Source organism: Motacilla alba, chromosome 14 (genome assembly GCF_015832195.1).
Source record: "Motacilla alba alba isolate MOTALB_02 chromosome 14, Motacilla_alba_V1.0_pri, whole genome shotgun sequence".
Taxonomy (NCBI): Eukaryota; Metazoa; Chordata; class Aves; order Passeriformes; family Motacillidae; genus Motacilla; species Motacilla alba.
The window spans coordinates 7270579-7291387 of record NC_052029.1 but is presented as its reverse complement, the minus strand read 5'-3'; the positions used below and the strand labels follow the sequence as shown (position 1 = coordinate 7291387).

At 40.3% G+C, this 20809-nt stretch overlaps 1 protein-coding gene across 1 annotated transcript in view; it reads right to left on the bottom strand.

The window, feature by feature from the left end:
• CPPED1 (calcineurin like phosphoesterase domain containing 1) overlaps positions 1–15834 on the bottom strand; it is a 39467-nt gene extending 23633 nt beyond the window's left edge. The window contains 2 exon segments of the mRNA XM_038151264.1: positions 5326–5544; positions 15516–15834. Of these exon segments, the coding sequence (XP_038007192.1) occupies positions 5326–5544; positions 15516–15579 (283 nt within the window). The 5' untranslated portion in view covers positions 15580–15834.
• Between the last annotated feature and the right edge of the window lie 4975 nt (positions 15835–20809).

Here is a 20809-nt window from a genome sequence, read left to right as displayed (position 1 = left end):
CTGCCTGGCTGTTTTTTCCCCCATTACACAAAGTAATCTTCTGGCAGCTTTAGGGCTGCAGTGCCTCAATGATCATGAACACATCAGCAATGAGCTGTGTATAGCTGGGGCACCTCTGTTTTCAGCTTGTCTATTGTTAGGGCCTTTTCTGTCACCTCCTGTTTAAACTATTCACAGTAACAACACATGCCTGGGCTCACAGCCTGAAACATTAGATGGCACAGGAAAACATGAAAATATGTAACAGACACAGTCCTGGAAGCTCTTACAATCCAAGTATGGCCTAACAAAGAGAGTGAGAGACACAGACAGCAAGCACACCAAGGAGCAATACGAAAACATTATTAAATATGACTGCAGCTCTGTAAAGCTGATTGTTTCAATCGGATGTTTTAGCTTGTTCCACTTAAAAAATATACATTTATAAAAGCACAAATGGTAAAACGTGTTACAAATAATGATTTAAAACCCCTTAATTAAAAAATTTATTACTATAAAACAAAAATAGAAAAATGCCACTACTTGGGCTTAATTGACAGAAAAGGCTGATATAGAGCACTGCACAACCTGGGTAGGGAATGTGTATATTACAGATTATTATACCTTCACATTAACTAAAATAATTAGTACAAGTGTTCACAGTGTATTTCAAGTGCTGTAATAGTAAATTCCAGTGATTTTGATTTCTTGTAATTAACATATACACACAAATTAATTTAAAACTGCAAGCACAAACATTACTCGCTCACTGATCCATTATCACACTGGTAACAGATCAAGCTTAATCAAGTTCTATCAGGTTTTTTGTGATTATACACATTATTAGACAAGTCTCGTTTCATTTAGTCTCTAAACAGCTATATTTTATTACAGTCAGAGCTAAGTAAGTTTGAAAGAGACTTGCTGTCTTGTTCTTTTACCTATGTAGCCAGAACAATTAATGAAAAAAAAATTAAACACCTGGACTAAATACATCACATAAATAACTTTCTTGGCTAGAACTATCAAGTTGCTGATAGCAGTAGCATCATTAAAAAAATGCAGTTAAACAATTTTCTCTGAAGGAATTCGGCCACTTAAAAATAGTTGCTGGATTCTCAGCTTCACAGTCAGTGTTTCTCAGTGGCTTCAGAGGGTGACCTTGGCTGCCAACAGCAGAATTCTCTGCAGCTGTAACAAAAGGTGCTGAAATGCTGATGCTGTTTCCTGGACACCAATCTACACTCGAGGTATGAGATGGAGAAGGAAGCACAAGGTTCATGTTAAACTGGAACAGGGAGGACAAGCAAGAAAGAAGCTGGGGGAGTTTGCCCCATGTTTGGAGGGCACTATTCTATGGAACAGACACCAGCCTCATTGAACTTGAGTCAGGATCGGGGAAGAGCTCAGCCACTAAAGGTGGGATTTTGCTACAGACCACCCAAAAAGGGCAAAAGAATGGATTAAGCCTCCTATGAGCAACTTGAAAAAGTCTCTAGATCGCCCTGGGTCTTATGGGATACCTGCTGACAGCAATCCAGGAGATCTGGAACCCAGGAGGCAGTCTGGGACAATCCCTCGACAGACAGGCCAACCAGGGTCCGCTCTCCTGGTCCTTCTACTCACAAACACAGGAGTGCTGGGGGGTGTGTTAATCCTGGCAGCCTTGGCCGTAGCAGCCTCCAAAGTGGAGTTCCAGATCCTGAGGGAAGCAGGAAAGGCAGAGAGCACATCTGGGGCCTCATGACACACTGGCTTATTCAGGGATCAGCTACAGGATCCTGTGTGAGGCTGTTCTGAAAGCAAGAGTTTGAGAGGGTTGACAGTGTCCAAAGACAAGGTCCTAGGAACACAAGAATGGTCCTTCTGGATACTCATGGAAGGCAGAAGGAGAGAGAAAAATGTAGGCTATAAGGAGAATGATCTGGATAAATGAGGAACTCATGCCTGAGAACCAATGAAAAAAGGACATAAAAGGGAATGGAAGCAAAGACACACTTGAAAGAAAGAATACTGAAAAAGTACCCGGGTATGCAGGGCTGCTGTCAGGAAAAGTGCTCTGAGGGCTGCAACTAGCAGAAGGCAGCAAAAGCTTCTACTGCTACTTTAGCAATAAAACAATAAAGAAAATTCAGCCCACTGCTGTGTGAGGCAGTGACAAGCAGCAGGTACGCAGAGCTTCCTTTGCTTCCCTGCACTGAAACATTCCCCCAGAGCTAATGGAGCACAGGAAACACTAGGGATGGAACCAGCATCTGCTGTAAAGTTTCAACCCAGGCTATCCCATGGGACTGACGGGATGAATCCAAGTGTACTGAGAGTGCTGGCTGATGTCACTGTGAGGCACTGCCCTGTAATCATCAAAGGGCTGTGGAGCTGGGATGTTGCAGTCTGGATGAGTGGAGAACAAGATGGCTGTTGGACAGGAACTGGACTGCTGGGCTCCAGGTGTATTGGTAACAGAATAATACGGGAAGTTTTCATAAAACCCAACAGAACGTTGCAACTTTACATGAGAACAGTAACATTTTTAGAAATCAATTTCCAGAGTTTTAGAAAAATGCAGTCAAATAAACACATAATCTGATCAACAGTATTTTACAGATTACCATTTTTGTCATATTAAATCATATTATACTTAATGCACACAAATGCCTTCAGAAGGAAGTCCTTCATTGTCATGGTGTATCTAAGTCTAATAATCGAGTTCATAGAAACTATATTCAGTGAGATAGTTGCACTATAAGGTAACACTTAAAATCCTTGATGTGATTGTACCACAATATTAGTGTTACCAAGAATAGATATCCTATTCTGATTATGTAATCAAGAAAAACTTCTGGAAATAATATTCAGAGTACAAACTACTTTTAATCAGCAGCTAAATACCAAGACATGATTACTTCGTTGCTCTAATGACATCTGTAATGGATTCCAAGTGCTGTGCCTGATTGCTTCCCAGCTGATCAGGATTCTGTTCATCACTTCTAGCTGCTGGAATTCTGAGATTTCTTGGAGTTCCTTTGCAAAAGGCTTCAACACTGGTTCAGCTAAATGGCTACAGTGCATGCTTTAAAACAGTCCATCAAAAACTCTACCCTTACAACTCCATGATAAAATGTTTTAAGAGAAGAGAGGAAGATCTGCATTGCCTACTCACTTTTTACCAACAGGAATTGATTAAAAAGCTGTATAATCTCCCTGTCCTTTTAGGCAACTAGTTCAAGACTGCTAATCCACAGGCATCTGCACCACAGAGCAAGTCACTGTTATCTCTGTCATCAGTTTAGATAGAAAGACAAAGGGCTGTAAAATTGTCCTTTTATGTACAACTTAATGGTTAAATTGTACTTTTATGTTTATCAACACACAGCAGAGCAAGCCATTTGTATAAACACAAAGGCAATAATGAAGTAAGTAATTGTTCCAGCTGAATATTCTACCAATCCTTTTAATAGTGCATTTCCTTAACCACTTTATATAACTACATGATAACACAGGCTTGAAAACTATTAGCATAATTTCAATCACCAAGAAATTATTAGAGAAGTTAAAATATGGTGGCTCAAGTGAGGCAATCATAGAATCATCGAATCATTTAGCCTGGAAAAGACCCTTAAGTTTACTGAGTAATGAACTGCTCTCTCTTGCAATTTCTTGGAAATTGCACGAGGCAGCTTCAAATATTTATACAAGACACAGCATATCCATCACACAATGTAGGTGATCTCACCAGTACAATCCACTCAGTTTCCTTCACATGTCTATTAGCAAAATGAATAATGCTAATGTTTTGCAAAGCCCTGACAGGTTTGTATTTAAAACATTACTAAGTCTGAGACATACACTGGCAAAAGGGACAATAATGACTACAGAGAACCATTGCTAGAAAATAAAAAACCCCAACCAAATACCAGAAGTATCATACACAAGACTTACTGTATCCAGCCATTCAGTGCCCAGTGGAAGTCAGAAGATTGCTGGCTCTCTAGTTCACACTTAAACTCTACCAACAGAGAAGCCTTAGCATAATGTTGTTTGAAGACAAAAGTACTCAGAACTTTGCACTGTTTTATGAGTATTTGAGAAATATCCAGGCAAACAGAAACTAACTTAGCCTCCTGGATTATCTAAATTTTTAGAGCAAAAGATCCCTTTCAACAGGGTGTATAACACTTATTATTTGTCCTGACTTTTCTTTCAAGAGATACTGAAACCAAAATATTTGGAACACCTACACAAATTAGAAGTCCTAATCAAAACATTTATTAAAATTTTGCTATAGGAAGATGATTCCAAAATCTATGGAAGCATGTAAGCCAATAAAACCGCAGCATGGCATACTTCATGGTCAAGCTACTGAGGTGTTACGCAGTAGATTCAATCAAGCTTAAATCTGTTGTTTTTTACACTTTCCCACTCTTTCAGCAAAACTGTGTTCTGATCAAAAGAAAGCCTACAAATACTGTCAATCACTTTGACAGCTAAAGTCTTAAAATTAACATTGTGGGACACTGAAGGAATTAGTGAAAGGTCTCCAACGTGCTTGAAGCCCTGCTGTGTGAGCAAGGGCTGGGAAGCAGCTCCTCAGGTGCAGGTGGAGTGTGAAGAGAGTGGAGCACAAGGCACAGGATGTTTGCAGGCTCTCTGGGTGGATTGTGGTGCTGGCAGTGACAGAGCCAGGGCTGTCTGCAGCTCTGCTGCTTATCAGGGCTAACAAATGTGGGACACCGTGCTCAGATCTGCTTTCCAGACCACTTCTCAGCAGGTAACACCACGTCTAATTTCACTTCCCAGAAAAGTACTTATCTTTCTTGTAACTCACCTTTCTGGATGGTTTTTTGTTCTTCCTCTCAGTGTACAAAGAAACCCACTGAGCTCAGAGTCCCACAACCACAGGGCAGAGTTGCTAGAGCTCAAACTCACTGACCTTTAGCATTTTAAAAACTTAAATATTTGAATCTATTAAGCGCTAGAAATCGACAGAATTCTCTGAGCCTTACTCACTTTAGGTACTCAAAAAGCCATATCTAGTTTTTGCTATTTTCTTGGCATTAGTTTTCCCCAGTGGCTAGAGCCCTCCTTGTCATCTCAAAGCAAGCAATTAATTAAAGAATGTACAGCTGTAAGATGAACGCTACACAAAGTCAGATGAAAAAATCAAAATAACATCTCAAGAATCATCTACAAATCATAGTTTTTTTCCCCAAAAATATCAAAACAGGAAGTAATACTAATGATACTTATGAAAGACAATTTTGAAGTCAACTAAATTAGCCTTACTGCCAATCTGAAATATAAAAAAATGGAGTTACTACCTCCATTCTGCACTTTTAATCATCTTACCTGGCATTCCATGGACAAGGTCTCCACATAGCACAAAGAACTTGGGTTTAGGGTTTAGTTTGTTAATGGCCTGCACTGCTTGCTCTGCTAATTTAATTTCTTCTCCCCATTCATCATCTCCATTATCAGTGTCTCCATGTGTCCAAGCTTTCATCAGTCCAAACTGAGGATCTGCTCCTTGGATGAAGTAGAAGGGCCCCTTCCATTGGTACTCAGCATCTAAGAAGAAAAAAAAGGGAAAAAAAACCCAGTAGAGACACTTAAAAGAGAATGAAAGCTTCCACGCATTATTAAATTGATTGTTCTTCACCTCAGTAGGTTGACACTGCTTTAATGCTCCTACAGAATTCTGTACTCATTCATACAGGACAAATATAAAGGCAGAAGTACAAAATTTTCCTCTAATGTACAGTTGTAATAAACGAAAGTATTATAATCTAATTATACCACATAGTAATTACAGACTGATTAGAGGAGAAGTATGTGAAGAATTCAGCAAGTAGTGCTGGAAATTACAAGACTACAACACAGCAAAGTGTGTAACATTAGATTTCAGTTGACTCTTTTAAGATTCCAATTATTGCTTCTTTAATTAACAAGTTAAAACATACGCAAGTTGCACATTTTATGGTTCCAGTAGACTTTTTCTTAAATTATTAAGGAGTTACATGCTTTTTTGTTCTCGTAGTTTTAGAGAAAAGTTGGATGTAGCACATTCTTTGGAGTCAGAACTGAAGCCACTCAACAGGACCAAGGTCAGCAAACATTACATCCAGCAACATCAGAATCATCAGCAACAGTGAAAATCCAAATTTAATGCTGCCACAATTGCTCCCAAGACCTATGACAAAAAGGTGAGAACTCAGAAACAAATTTCCACTGATAGTCAGTGTAGGCAGAGGGTAGGACAGAATCTGTACTGGTACCATTTTTGGTATACGTCTTTCTCTAGTATTGTAATACCAAGTACAACAAAGAAAGGGTGACGTATAGGAGTACAAGCCCTTTTGGAAGAAAAAAATCTCAACACTGGGCAAATAAAACAACAGTTGGCTACAAATTTAAAACAAAAATGGCTAGCCTGTTTCCTACACTTATGTCTCAAGCTGGAATTGAAGTACAAACACCAGTACACTGTGGTTTCTCCAGCTGACTATATGCATTCATTTGCAACCTGAATATTTTAGTTTTGACAGCTCTATTTGGCTTAATACATTTACTGTTATTGGAGGTTTTTAAACAGCATTTAAACTGTTAAAATTTACAGACTACATCCATCTACAGTTGTATCTAAAAAGAAAATATACAAATTATTTAAAATTAAAATATAATCTGTAAATATAGTCTCATATCATGCCAGTCTGATCTGAAATCCATTTTGAGGCAAATGGTCTTCTAGTAAGAGTAGAGAAGTAGCATGTTCAACACATGGATGTACTTCTGATTTCCTTCCACAAGCTCTAGAACTGAAGCTTCACACTTTGCAAGAAGGGGAGTGTGTTTCTTCCAAGGAAGGTTAGAAGAGAGAGTTCAGATATGGATATGGATAGGCCGGAGTGAAGGATGAGGAATGTAGGCAACTCCTGGAAGCTGCTTGTAATTGTCATCTGTTGCTATGGCATCAGATCGGTTTTCCAAATGAAAGCTTCTGCACTTTAGTTAAAGTAACATTTCATTTCTAAAAAAAATTATTTATATACCAGCACTGACTTACTCTAAATAATAATCATGTATTTTATAGACAGAAACTTCTAGCCACTCATTGGCTTTTAATTCTGAAGTAAAATTTACTCTTCAAGTTACACAACTGTTCAGAGAAGTGAAATGATCTATCTAGCCATGAGTTTGCAGTATAAGCCTTATGGAACCAGCTGAATGCCAAAAATAATTTAGGGTTTTATTTTATGACTTGCATGAAAAAAATACAGTTGCCATAAAAGCAGCTTACATGATGCAGTAAAGGCACTGTCTATGCAGAGAAATCAACTTACAGTTCTTATAGATAGAAAGCTATAGGAAAAAAAATCAGTTAAGGAAGCTTGCATCAGAAGCCCTTTATGACCCCTACAAAACGAAAATGAAAAAAAGGAATGTCTGGAACAGGAACTTGGTTTGGAGGACTGGCACAATTTACTCATTAAACGAGGACAAAAGATCAAACCTTTGGACAATATGGCAGGACTACTAATACCTGTTCCTTTTCCTGATAGACAGTACTGATAAATCAATGCTGAGCAAAATCTACTTGGTGTGTATTGTTTAATCTGAAGCCAGTATTTTTACCATAGTAGCCTAAGTAAAATATAACTACTAACACTTATTTATTTTTACAGAGACTTAGAAAAAGAGCTAGCATTTGTTTTTAGAGACTGTGTTTCAAGTACGAGCAGACTGTGTTATGCTTTCAGAGCCCAGCAATGGTGCGTGGTGGCCACAGGCAGCTGCAGCACCTGGAGCGGTCCTGGCTGGGTGGCACAGGCAGCAGGGCTGGCCCAGCTCCCAGGGAGCTTCAGAAAGAAACTTGAACATACACAGGTCTGGCAAGCAGACAATACACTGCCAGGGAGCAGGTGGGAAAGCCAGACTAGGGGTTATTCTAATTTATGTTTCAGGAATATTTTATTTTCCTGACTTATATTCATGCCAATACAGTAACTCTCTAGGTTTCAAATACCTGAATGTTTCTAAGACTGTGCACAGATGCTCTGGTTTGAGTGGGTGAGTGATGGTCATGTGAGGCAAAGAGAGAGACTGATAAGATGAATTTCAAAAAGAGAAGTTCAGTACACAGACAGAATCAAGAAATGGCAGAAGAAAGGAGAAACAGAAGATGCAGGGGTGGAGGTGGTGAAGAGTGGGGAGAAAAGGAAGGAGATAGGAGGTGAAAAAAGAAAGGAACTGAAAATGATGCAAAGGTATGTGCTATATTCTCCTGTAGGAAAGAAAAAGATAAAATGAAGAAAGTGAAGCAGGGATATCAGAAGAGGGCCAGCAATCAGGGCTACATAAATAACATTTACTTAAAATGGTCATTTAGTTAACTGCTCTTAGTCAAATAATTCAGTCAATAGCTATTTCTGTGGTATTCATTAACTTATCAAATAGTTACAAAAGTAACAGTATGGTTGAAAAAATATTTTCTACCTTTGTCTTGTTATTTGATCACTCCAACCAGAAACAATAAAAACAAATAACCTTAGTACTTAAACCAAATTCCATTAGCTTATTATCTATTGTTACTCACTGCTTTTGTTTCCTATGAAACAAAAGTATATGGGGACAAAATAACATGAGGACATTGTTTAAATTTACAACTCAACTTTTTTCTTAAAATCAGGAATGCGCTTTAAGGACTATAAATATAAAACCAGAATATCATGATTAGAGCTGTATAAGTACACCACTAGTGTGAACTTGCACCTGGCACCAATCTTAAGCCTGTTCTGAATTCAGCAAATCCAGGAGGTAACTCTTGAGTGCCCTCACTGGTCTGTCTTCAGAGTTGTTCTTGCAAGTTTTTCCTCATCCGTGCAAGCCGTGACACTAGTCCAGCTAAAGTTTCAAGTGTTGCTACTGGTGCAATTTCACTAATCCTGCTGAAAACCCCAGGACTAGGTCTGCATGAGAGCCGTTCCAACAAACCGATATGGTAAGAGGGTGGCAACGAGAAACAGCTGGGAAAAGCATCTTCCACTACCACAGATGGACCCAGAAGCCTCCTGCCTTACAATCAATGAAACGGTTCATCAATGGACCCTGTTCAGATTGTTACTCTGTACCCTCCTTTTCCCCCTCACCAGCTGCTTGTTCATTTCTCGATTCAGCTACCCACAGAACAGGTACTGTGAGCAAGCAAATGAACCTTGTCTGCCCTGTACGTCAGGCCCCACAAGCCCCTGCTTGAGCCCTTTCTCTGGTCTTTGCACCGGATCTCAAGAACAGTGCTCAGGGGCATCATCCCGCTCCCATGCTGGGGGTCTGCCCAAGCCTGGCAGAGGGGAACTAACAAACTCCACTTGGTACAAGTGGTGGGAGGGCCAACAGCTGCTTTTGCAGCAAGCCTCTAGTCATGATCCAGGTCCCAGCTGCTACTTCTGAAGGTTTCAGTTAATAATGTGTACAATGGCTATCATCCCTTCAAATGTAGCAAATTACTTCTGTGGGAATAACAATAAAGGCATCCTTCTCACTAGGAGTCTGAATTTTCAAGCCTTTGGATGAGCTATGTAGTTGTATTAGATGAAGTGCATGCTAGGTAAAGCAACAGAAGATTGGGATTCAATTAATATTTTTTCTGTTCTCTCTCTTCCATCACAAAATTGAATGAAGCTGAGAATGCCTGAAAATTGGCTCTTCATCCCTACAGACATTGAAGCTGTTTGCGATTCTCAGCATTTACCATAAGAAAAACAAATGCAGAACAAAGTTGAGACTTCTCTGATAACTGAGGTACATATGGTTTCCATTTCTGAAGGACAAACAATGTCAGTGGAGCTGCTCTTTCTTACACACCAAACAACAGAAAACTATTATTTCAAATCAGTTTTGGTTCCAGACCTCCTTAAATGCACAGCTGATGGCCACAGAAGAAATCCAACTTCATACATCTCGTTATGCCTCAGTTTCCATAGCTTCCTACTCTTTTTCTGCTCCCATGAATGCCAAGGTACAGACAGAGGATCAATGCAATGTATTTTTAGCAACATTGGCTGAAAAAGTGCCAGCTTCTAATTTTATCTAAGAATTAATTCTGTGAAGGACCAAAGAAGTCAGCAGCAGCTCACCAGAGAAAACCTCAGCCAGTATTGTGATCACAGGCAAAAAGATAATTCAAGGATTTAAGTGAGATTTCAGCTGAATCTCCCAACTTCTAAAGGACAATAGCTAATCTCTTGCTGTGCATTCATTTCTTCCCCTTTTGCTGTTCCTAGTTTCACATCTCTTTTCTCTCCCCATCTCCAAGGATCACCAACACATCTATTGAGATTGCTCACAGAAACCACTGGCCTCTGACAGGCACATAGGATTGTGGATCCTGGTGGGATTTCCAGTATTTCCCTGGTGGGATTTTTTATAAGTGCATTGGTTGGGTTCAGCAGTATATTGGTGTTCTTCTTCCTCTACCCTCTGCAGGATTTAATGGAAACAAATCAGTTATGGAAAGTTACTCCTGTCCGTAATCTCTCTTTAGACACCACTGTGTCAGAGCAGTTTGGACGTGCACACATCTCCAGTGCCTGCTCAGCCCACCACGGGCAGTAACAAATACAAAAATGTCCTCATTGTCATCTTGGGTTTGACAGGAGAAACAATACCACTGCTCTGAAAATCAGAGCACACCAGACATAGGGACATAGTTCCCTGCCCTGAGTCGTCTCTGCCTACAAAAGTGTGCCTGTGATTCTTTTCCTGGGTAAAATTGAAAAGGAAGCACAACCTTGGTTTTCCAAAGAAGGTCTATGCAGGAAGGAAAACGGAATCTCTGAAGTGAAGTCAGAATGTATACATCATAGACAACACGAACAGCAACAATTTGTTTCCATTACTCTCAGTCCTGAAATAGCTTGAAAACCAATAAAGGAATTGTGCTACATTTTTAATAATTCCTTGTTATATATTAAAATATTATCAATAGATGTGGCTTAGAAAACTCCTTATTTTTGTATGCCTAAATACCAAAGATTTCAGTCTAAAGAAATGTGCAAGTCTTTCAGCAGGTTCTTTCCCACATGTACCTGGGAGTCTACCAAAGATATGACTACTGAAGGTTCTGTTGAATGACCAAGGCAACCTTCATGAATTATGACATTTTTAAGTACCAGGGGAAAAAAAAATCCTTCAAAACAGGCATTAAAATACATTTTCAGAGAAAAAAAAAACTTTTAAAAGAGTAATTATTCTAGAAATTATGCACTACAAAAATACTGTCAGCAGAAACACTAAATGACAGAATATGGTTCCTCAAAGAAAGACAGTGCAACTGTTATCAAAGGACATAGTTTTAAACTTCTTAGATAACTATCAAGGTAAGAAATGCCCCCTCAGACACAGTTTATTTGTACTGAGGGCTTCAGAAGCTAAATTCTAGTCATGCCTTATGCCCACCCCCAAATTTAACATGTAAACTCATTACAAAAACTTTACAGCCCAGAGCTGTAGGTGTGAAGGGGGGTGGCTTGCATAATGACAAGGTGAAGTCACAGAAAGTTTCTCAAAACCCACGTAAAAATTTCCCTAATCCATATGAGAGTTGGAGACAGTACTGGGAATGGAATATGCAAGCTGGGAAGCAGTTCTGATCAGTGCACAAAAATATTACTGTTGAAGAGCTCCAGAACAGTAATCATAATGTGCCAAGATCTAACACTCTGAAAGCAAGAAATCAACTGCGGTTGTATTTAATTTCAAAGGAAGGCGAATCATATATAATTATGATGCTTTTAAAAAGTGCAAAAATCCTTGAAGGCAGCATGGAAACTATTCAAAGACACTATCCCAGAGGCTCAGACCATATGCACAGCATTTACTAACGACTTCAGAAAGACCAAAAAGAATCCAGACTGTCTAAACTACTTAAGTAACAGCGATAAGGAGGCTAGTAAGAGCAGGTCAGCATCCTTTGAAAAGCTAAAGTATTCAAATAAAAACAACAGGAAAGATTTTATACACCAAAAGGTTTGATACTGAAGTCCAAGAAGTCAAGCTAAAAAATGTGAAGAACTGAAAACAGCATAAAACTGAGAACTAATAAAGCACTTTGTACAGGAATAAGGAGCAGGTAGTCTGCCATACAGTCACTAACAGATGTTCCAGACATGCGAGATGCACCCCAAAGGAAAGGCTGAAAAGAAGAAAAACAAGGTACATTTTTGTATCCACATGCATCCACTTGTGAAGATCTAATGCGATACTTCCTTTGAGAGACAGCACATCAGATCTGTTTCAAATCAAAATACCAGTAGATGATTCAACAAATAGACACAGGCACTAACAAACCACTCAGATTAGGTGGCATCCACAGAACCCCTCAAAAGTGAAAACCAGCGAACTTCTGGGGAGTTATCCTTAAACCTGCCCTTGCACCAAAGGAACAGGGAGGTGGCCACTATCACATCTACATTTAAAGGTAACAACTGACTACAAAAGCGGCATCTGTACAGACAAGTGATGGAAGCACTAACCAAGACAGTGGCTCCTGTGTTTACTGATTCTTCAGAAAGAGTAAATCAACAGCTTTTACAGGGACAAGGGAGATCCACTTGATCCCATCTCCACGAGGCATCGAACAGTAACTCACCAAAGACTCTTAGGGAAGCCAAGCTGCCTGGAAATACAAAATGAAGTCCTTGCATGCACAGAAAACTGGTAAGAAAAACAAAAATGGACAAGACACCCAGATGCCACCTGGATCTGTACTAGGACCTACATACTGTTCAACAAACTCAAAACAATCTGTCACAGCAACTGAACAGCAAGGAAGTGGAATTTGCTAAAATTAAGCCATTTGACAGCATGAAAATCAGGCCTGGTTGTGAAGAGCTGAAGAGAGATTTCCTATGCAGTGAGTGTTCGAAAAAGGATGAACTTTGTGCAAAAAAGTGCAGCATAGTGCACGTGGGGAAAACACCACCAACTTCATATGATTTTTACCAAGTGCTACCAAGAAGCCACCTCAACATTCAAAAATGGCAAGAAATCAGAGATTGTAAAGGAATAGAGAACAGAGCAAAATGAAAATATTGGAAGTAATTGAATAAACTTTGAGAGTATGTACAAGATTGGTGAGGGAGGCATGACAAAGGAACACAAAATCACATGTGGAACTGAGACTGTGAGGATGCAATACTGGTTATTTGCCTGTGCCACATAAAGGTTTTGGAACAATCAACTAAAACTAGCAAAAGACAGGTTCAAACAGACACTTCTCAACCAGTTAAACTGACAGAACTATCACTTGTTTAGTTACTTGAAAAAAGTGTTCCACCACTTCCACAGAAATTCTTTGCACAGCATGCTACTGACATACCCAGGACCAAAAAAAAACCAAAAAACCAACAAACCCAAAAAAACCAAAACCCAAATAACTCCCTGACTTCTGGAGAGAAGTGGTGAAGACAGCATTTACCCAAACATATGGTTCTGTTTCTTCACTCAAACACTAATAGAAGGAGTAGACAGCTGAAGGAAAGTTTCACATGGGCATAAAAGAGATAACTTATTTTACAAAGTAAAGTCAAACCATACAAAGGTCTCTTGCCAATCAGGTAGGGTATTTATACACTGTTTACTACTGTGCCTCATTGATTATATGGATAATTTCAATCCCTCACCTCAAGCTCCTCATGCACATGTCCCCCATCAAGGGCAGAGGAGAGCAGGTTACAGGTATAACCTCCACATCACGTAAAAGCAGACTGAACAATTTACCAGTAGGGAAGAGGGACTTTGCAGAAATGGTAGGAAGAAAGGAAGGAAATTTAGCTCTCAATAGTGGCTTTCAAACCTTAAAAGGAAACAGTATGCCAAGCCACAGCAGTGGCAGTAAATGTGGATACATGTTTAACAGGAGTGAAACCTTAAGATTAAGAAAATCAACAAAACAGAGATAACTGATTTTTGTCTTAAACTGCATGAAAATTTGCCTCAGTTTTAACAGCCCTTGGTTCTCTTTTTTTTTTCCTAATAATTTAGTTATTAAAACGTTGTGTTGAACTTTAGCCTCTTAAGAAAGACGCAAGTAAATTATTTACAAAAAATACTGCACCCGAAGATGGTAGCTGGACTATGATAGCCTGATAAATCCTGAACAAGATTAAAAGAAACCAACTGGTAAGAAAAATATTAACTAATATTTAAAGAATTCCAAACAAGGACACTTCAGAAGAAAGAAGCACACTTGGAAAACAGATTCCCAAATGATGTTTTCTTCCATGTTTAAGGAAATTTTCAAGAAGGAGTTACATACAGCTTTTACTCAGGAATTTTTACACCGCTGTTGAACACTCCTTTTGTCAAAATTTCACTGTATAGTTGATTTAACTAGATGGCTTGTCTGCCATCTGTCCCCTCAGCAAATGCTAGGCATTCTGTTCCAAACCAACCAGACCATCTGCAATTAATAGGTTGCCAGAATGGCTGTATACATATACTTCACATGCTCTGAGTTGGTGATTTTTCTTTATTTGGCAACAAGCAAAGCCAAATATTTCCAGTGCAACCCAAGAAAAGACCACAAAATTGATGGGATGAAATAGCCTTGCTGACCTCACCAAATCAATACAACTTGAAATTCATAAATACAGAGAAATAGAAGACCTTCTATACATGACCATAGAAAATTATTTCTTAACACAGCTGTGTCCCTGAAAAACCCCAGCACACTGTAGAATCTCCATCCTTGGGAGAATTTTACAAACAGGTGCATACACTGAGACATTAACGTGTCAAATGGGCTCCTCTCTGTCCAGCCACAAGCCAGAACCGGCAGTCACAGGCGGCTGCCACCTTTGGCTCGGCCTCGTCTCCTCACCCACCTGGCGGGTGTGGAAGCACGTCTGCCTTGGCTGGCTGCAGCCCAAGGTTCGCAGCGCTACTTCTGCACAGCGAGGAAGGGCCAGGGGAGCACCTGTTCTGACCTGAGCGAGGCTGAGCACCCCGGGGAAAGCAGCATCTTACCAAGCTGTGAAACACCTTACGGCTGCCTTTCGTTTGAGCACCAACAGTGACCCAGCGCTAACCTGCTAGGTCACCCCTACAGGTACAAACACAGGACAGCACAGTGCTGGCACCAACACTTTCATAGGCTGTGGAGTCCCGGTTCAGCAACACCGACAAGCATTTTAAAACGAATCCGGTGCTGGACACTGCTGGCGTCTTCACGGGAGCCAAAGCGTGGGGACAAACTTGGGCGGCTCCGGGTGCGCCCCGGCACAGCGCGGGCTGCGGGGCGGCCACAGCTCCGCGTCCGTCCGCGCTGCGGCCGCCCGGTGCCCCCCGTGTCCCCCGTTCGCCGCCACGGACTGGCCGGCAGACAGCCCAGGCCCCGGCGCTCCACACCTCCCTCTCCCGGGCTGCAGCTCCTCCCGCCGCCGGGGAAGCCCGGGGCCTCCCTCCGCACGCCCCTCCCGCCCGGCAACGCGGCGGGGAAGAGCCCGCAGGCGATCGAGCGGCTCGGCAGGCGCTCCCCGTACCTGGGCTGAAGGCGGTCAGAGTCCTGCCGCGGGCTCTCAGGAACACGTTCTCCGCCGCCGCCATCGTCCCGGCCCGCCCGGCCGCTGCCACCGCCGGGCCCGGCCGCCGAGGGGGCGGCACCGCCTCCGCCGGGGGCGGCGCCTGGCGCGGGCGGGAGGCCCCGGGACGCACCGGGACGCCCCGCAGGCCCGGGCGCTGTGGCCGCGCTGGAGGCGGCGGGGCCTGGTGTGAGGGGAGCGGCGGGAAGCGGTGGTCGGGCGGCTCTGGCCTGGGGTGGCCCTGGGAGCGGGGGGGGCTGCGGGGCGGCTCCCGGCACAGCCATGTGTGGGGGGCGGCTTAGGCTGGAACCTGTCCCGAAGATGCGCTGGCCTTTAAATAAATTATAATAAAGTAATAGATTACATCATATTCAGCTTGTTCCTAACCTGCGAACCGAAGTAACCCCTTGTCTAAAGGCACTGGCAACCTTCCTTTGTTCCTTCATGAGTTGTTCTTCTCGTCAGGTTTCGTCAGTGTTTAAACGTGCTCCCGCGTTTAGGTATCACCCGCAACTACTCTCGGAAAAAGAAAAGAGAAGTTGTGCAGAGAAAGCAAAGCCCCAGCGTCTCCCTGCTGCCGGTGCCCCGAGGTCCGCCTGCCCTGCCCTGCCCCTGGCTGTGGGCACTGTGGAGGGCACGGAGCAGGGCCCATGCAGTTCATGCTCCTGTCAGAACCTACCTACACAGTGAGGTGATGACTGAAATACATGGGTGACCCTTACAAGGCAATGTTTTCTTCATCTCTTCTGACCTAGAATTCCTTTTTGACTCAGCCATCCAGGAGCAACAATACGGTTGCAGTTTCCCAGTTGAACAGCTGGGACCCCATTATTCTGTGTGGTGCAACATGCAGAGTTCTGAGTGCCTCTATTAATTGTGTGAAATCTGCAGCAACGTGTTAGGTAAGGTTAATGTCAACTGAAATGCATTCCTATGGCTAGATGGCTTTTCCATCTGTAAAATGTAGGTATTATTATCCACAAGTAAAAACAGCTTCTTCAGTCCTACTTGTAAACTGCTTAAAGATCATTAGATGGAAAGCGCTAGGGGAAGTCTTTTTTATTAAGTAGCTTTTGTCAATTCCCCTCTTTATGAGGCAGCATGTGGTATATTAAGCAAATAAAAACTAAAGTGCATTTTTAGGTCTCAGGTGTAGCCTATCTAAATATCCCAACACCATCATAAGAAGGGGTTATCACAGTCTCGTGGTAGAACTGCTTGCGCTAATATAAGAGCAGTTGGCTCAGTCATGCAAATATTTTTTTTTTCACCTTTTCTATTTGTTTTCCATTTTCTTAATAGGGCTGAGCAGCTATAAACCAGAATATATGACTGCTGCATGACTTCAGCTAAAGTCAGGATTAAGTTTGCATGTGAAATAACATCAAGATCAGGCCAAAAAATGTAGATTGTTTTGGCAAGGCAGCATAGTGTGGCTCTGGAGCACAAGGACGTGAGATTGTGATCAGCACCTGAATTACCTTTGTCTTACTTAACCTGGATGTGTTGCTAAAGGCAACCATGTTTCTTGTCAAGTTATGCATGTCTGAAAGATTGAATCAGACCTGGCAGAGATGGGGATTTTAAGATCTTCTAGATTTATCTAAGTCTCTAATTTCATAGCTCTTTTTTTCTAGAGACATATAGGGTGCTCTCCTCTACAAAATTCTGTTGTCAGTACTTGTATTCTGTTGTATTTGATGTCTTTGCAAGATGGATCATGGATGAGCCTCCGGATGCTCAGTTCTTTCTAGGTGATGATGTTGGTGAGTGTGCCTGCCTATGTTGCCTCCTCTTCAAATGGAATCCTTTGATCTTAGATCACCTTGAGCATTACTTACAGTAATGAGGAGGCCACGACAATTTTAATTTTGTAATTTAAACACATTTTCTTGTGATTTTACAGCCTGAGTGCAGAAGTGTTTTCATCTGCAGAAATAAAGAAACATTTGCTTATAAACGTGAGAACTGAGAATCAGGACTGTGTATGCAGGAGGGGGATTTCAGCTCTCTCCTGCTTCCTTTACTCTGCCAAATTTGAAGTATGCATTTTTGAAGCCAAAATGCATGGACCAAATGCTATACAGCTAAACTCATTTTACTATGACTAAGTCGTTCAAAGTTACTACTGATCTATGTTGGTTTAATTATAGATTTTCATGGACTCATTCCAGATGGGGCCTAGATAAAGCATCAGAATTTTGTCATAGGACTTGATTTGTTATACAAAGTGTCATGAATATAATGACACTGAATAAATAATTTACAGTAGCACGTGTCTCCTCTTATTTATAGAGTATAAATTGAGAGTTTTACTAATTTTATAAAGTTAGTGTGAACATACAGAGGGAAATGTACCATTCTGGGAGGGCATGCAGTATATTGAAAATAAGAGATTAAAAGTGGGAAATGCAGGCATTGAAAATAAAATTCTTATATAAGATTTAGCTTAGTAAAGGCTGTGAATAGAATAGTGCAGATCTGTGGAGTCCAGATCTCGTAAGACTTACTGGAGTGTGCTTTAGATCATGCTGCCAAGACTTACAGTTCTTGGAAATTCTGAAAACTCCAGTAACAGACATTCTACCTTATTTTTTACTGCAGTTTAAAGTAAGACTGTATGCACCTTGAGAGACCTAGATAAAGTAATAATAAAACAAATAAATGATTCTAAAATTTACTATCTCTATTGAGAAATTGAAATAAAGAGCAAAATAGTCAAGGCAGTGGTTGAAGAATGGGAATCGTTTTTCTAATCTCAGCAAATGACAGGATGACAAAGAACAAAACTGGAACAGTACAAAAGGTGAAAAGGATATAACAAGGTTGGTCTGAACATTGCAATTGAAATTACAATGCACAGACAGATATGCAGATTTGAAACAAAACCATTTTAATCTTATATATAGAGTAGAATGACTATGTGCCATCTGGAATTCAGGGAATCCAATGAAAGTTGGAGGTGTAAACAATACACACAGCAGTATCAACATCTGTTTTCAGTGCCTGCTGATATATATGAGTCCTTGAGGGATAAGTTGGAGAAAATAATGGAAATTTATAAAACCTCCTGATAGAATTACACATAATTGTATTTGTTTAGAAAGAATTTGGATTTACTCGTGCTAAGAATAAATAGCACATACAATGTATTGTCTGTTCTTTAGAATCTTTTCTCCCTGTAAGTCCTTGAACAGATCAGCATTGATAGCAGATGCAATGTTTTGGAAGGTTTGGCATAGGATACAGCTCCCCTTATTCCCCAAGAACAGCTAATGGATAAAAATCGGGAAGTTCTGAAAACTTACAGTAGTATCTCTTGCGAGTACACTCCTATGTCCTGTCCATTGCTGAGACTCCAGGATGGCTTCGTTGTTAGAGTAAATTTAGCAATCTGAGCCTAAAGCATTACAGAATATGATAAAACATAAGGTCTGATATTCAATACAAACAAAAATGAATTACTACACTAAAAATGAATTACTGCACTGAAGAGTGCTAGCAATGTTAAAAAAAGGCTCTGTAATATTTGGCCTTGATACCAAATGGCCTTCCATTTTCAAAGGGCCCATAAAATAATATCAAGAATATTAAAAATGTTTTGCACAGCCAGCTTAAAGGGATTGGTTGACCAGGACCAATATTTTGTTGCTAGGAAGGGAACAATGATGACATTGATTATTTCCACAGCTAAAAATCCACTATGTAATTGATTTTTATCTGACTCATTTAGTGTGGGCAGGCTCCATTTGTTCAAGAAACCTGTAATATATTCCTTGAATCACTGTAACTATGAGAGATATAAAAGTTGATGTAATGAGTTAAACACACTATTTAACTCAATTTGTTTTGCACACTGAATTCCAATTTCTGACACAGATACGGGTTCTATCTAGAGCTATTGCTCATTTTTTAAGATGTCTTGTTAATTTTCTGTGCTCCCAAATATTCAAGAGTTCTACTTTATTCAGGGTGCCTCTGATTTTAGAATTCTGTGTCCTGAGATTTCATTTTCAGGTACTCTGAGAACTCGCACCTTTCATTGAGTGATTGAGACCTGGGCTACCAGGAGATTTGAAAGTCCTGACTAGTAAAGACTCCACAGAATGAGAGAGCCAGACTAGGAGGAATTATTTGATCTCACATTCAGTGTCTGCTCCTGAAAAGTCATGGATATTTGGGTCATGAGTTTGTATTGAAACTGCTAGACACATAAAAATTGCATAGGAGTCCAGCAGGGCTTGAGCTGAGTGAAAAAAAAAAATCAAGGTTTTAATTCAAGTGTCCATTTCCAAAATTATGTACAATATTTGTGATTGACTGCCACCTCATCCTGAACTATAAGAACTTTCTGGCTTAACTCTCCAGAATTTTTGCCATCAGATTTGGGCAGCATTTGTCCACTGTTTAAAGTTTATGATTCCTGCTGCTCAAGCTGTCCAGTCACAAATGGAAGGGAATTGGAATATAAATAGATTTGAAGAAACTATTTATTATATATATCCACATACATATCTGTATGTTTTTAGAGTACTACAGGTTTCAGGTATATACTATTTGACTTGGTCTAAGAAGAAAATCTAGGGTTTTAAACCTAAATTTATTTCACAACTTGGTCACAAATTTGGACTTGTTGGACTTTTCTTATTTTAAACAAATGGATTTTCCATTAATGTACAAGCAAAACCAGAAAACTGGAAGAAAATTTAGTATTTAGTTTATGTATCTGTATGCATGACTCTTGAGGTCCTTTCTCCTTCTTTACTGATAAATGACATATTATTATAAGAAAAATAAAAGCCCTGGTGATCATTAACCACAGTTGCTATTTCTGTCAAAAAAACCCCAAAGAAGCAGCAATCTTTCAAGTATTAAAATTCAATAAACAATCAGAGCACTTTGATATTTTTCAGCTAGGCATAGAACAAGGGCATTGGTCTTTTCCTGTTACACTGGTTAATCCAAAATGTGTTACAAAAGTACTGGATGAATCTTTTTGTTTCCTTGCTCAAGGCATACTTTTTTTTTTTTCTGGCTTGAAAAACTCATTTTTACATTACAGGTGACATACAAGCAATTTGGGTGTTTTGAAAAAAACTCATGCCTCCTTTTTCTTTCTTTCTATAAAGAGATTTCATTCTCTTTGAGAAAAGTGTCATTTTTTTTGTTCACCTAAATTCTAACCAAATATATTTCTCAGAAGCACATGTACATCACCATCTGATAGGATATAACAAACTGGATAGAAAGAGATA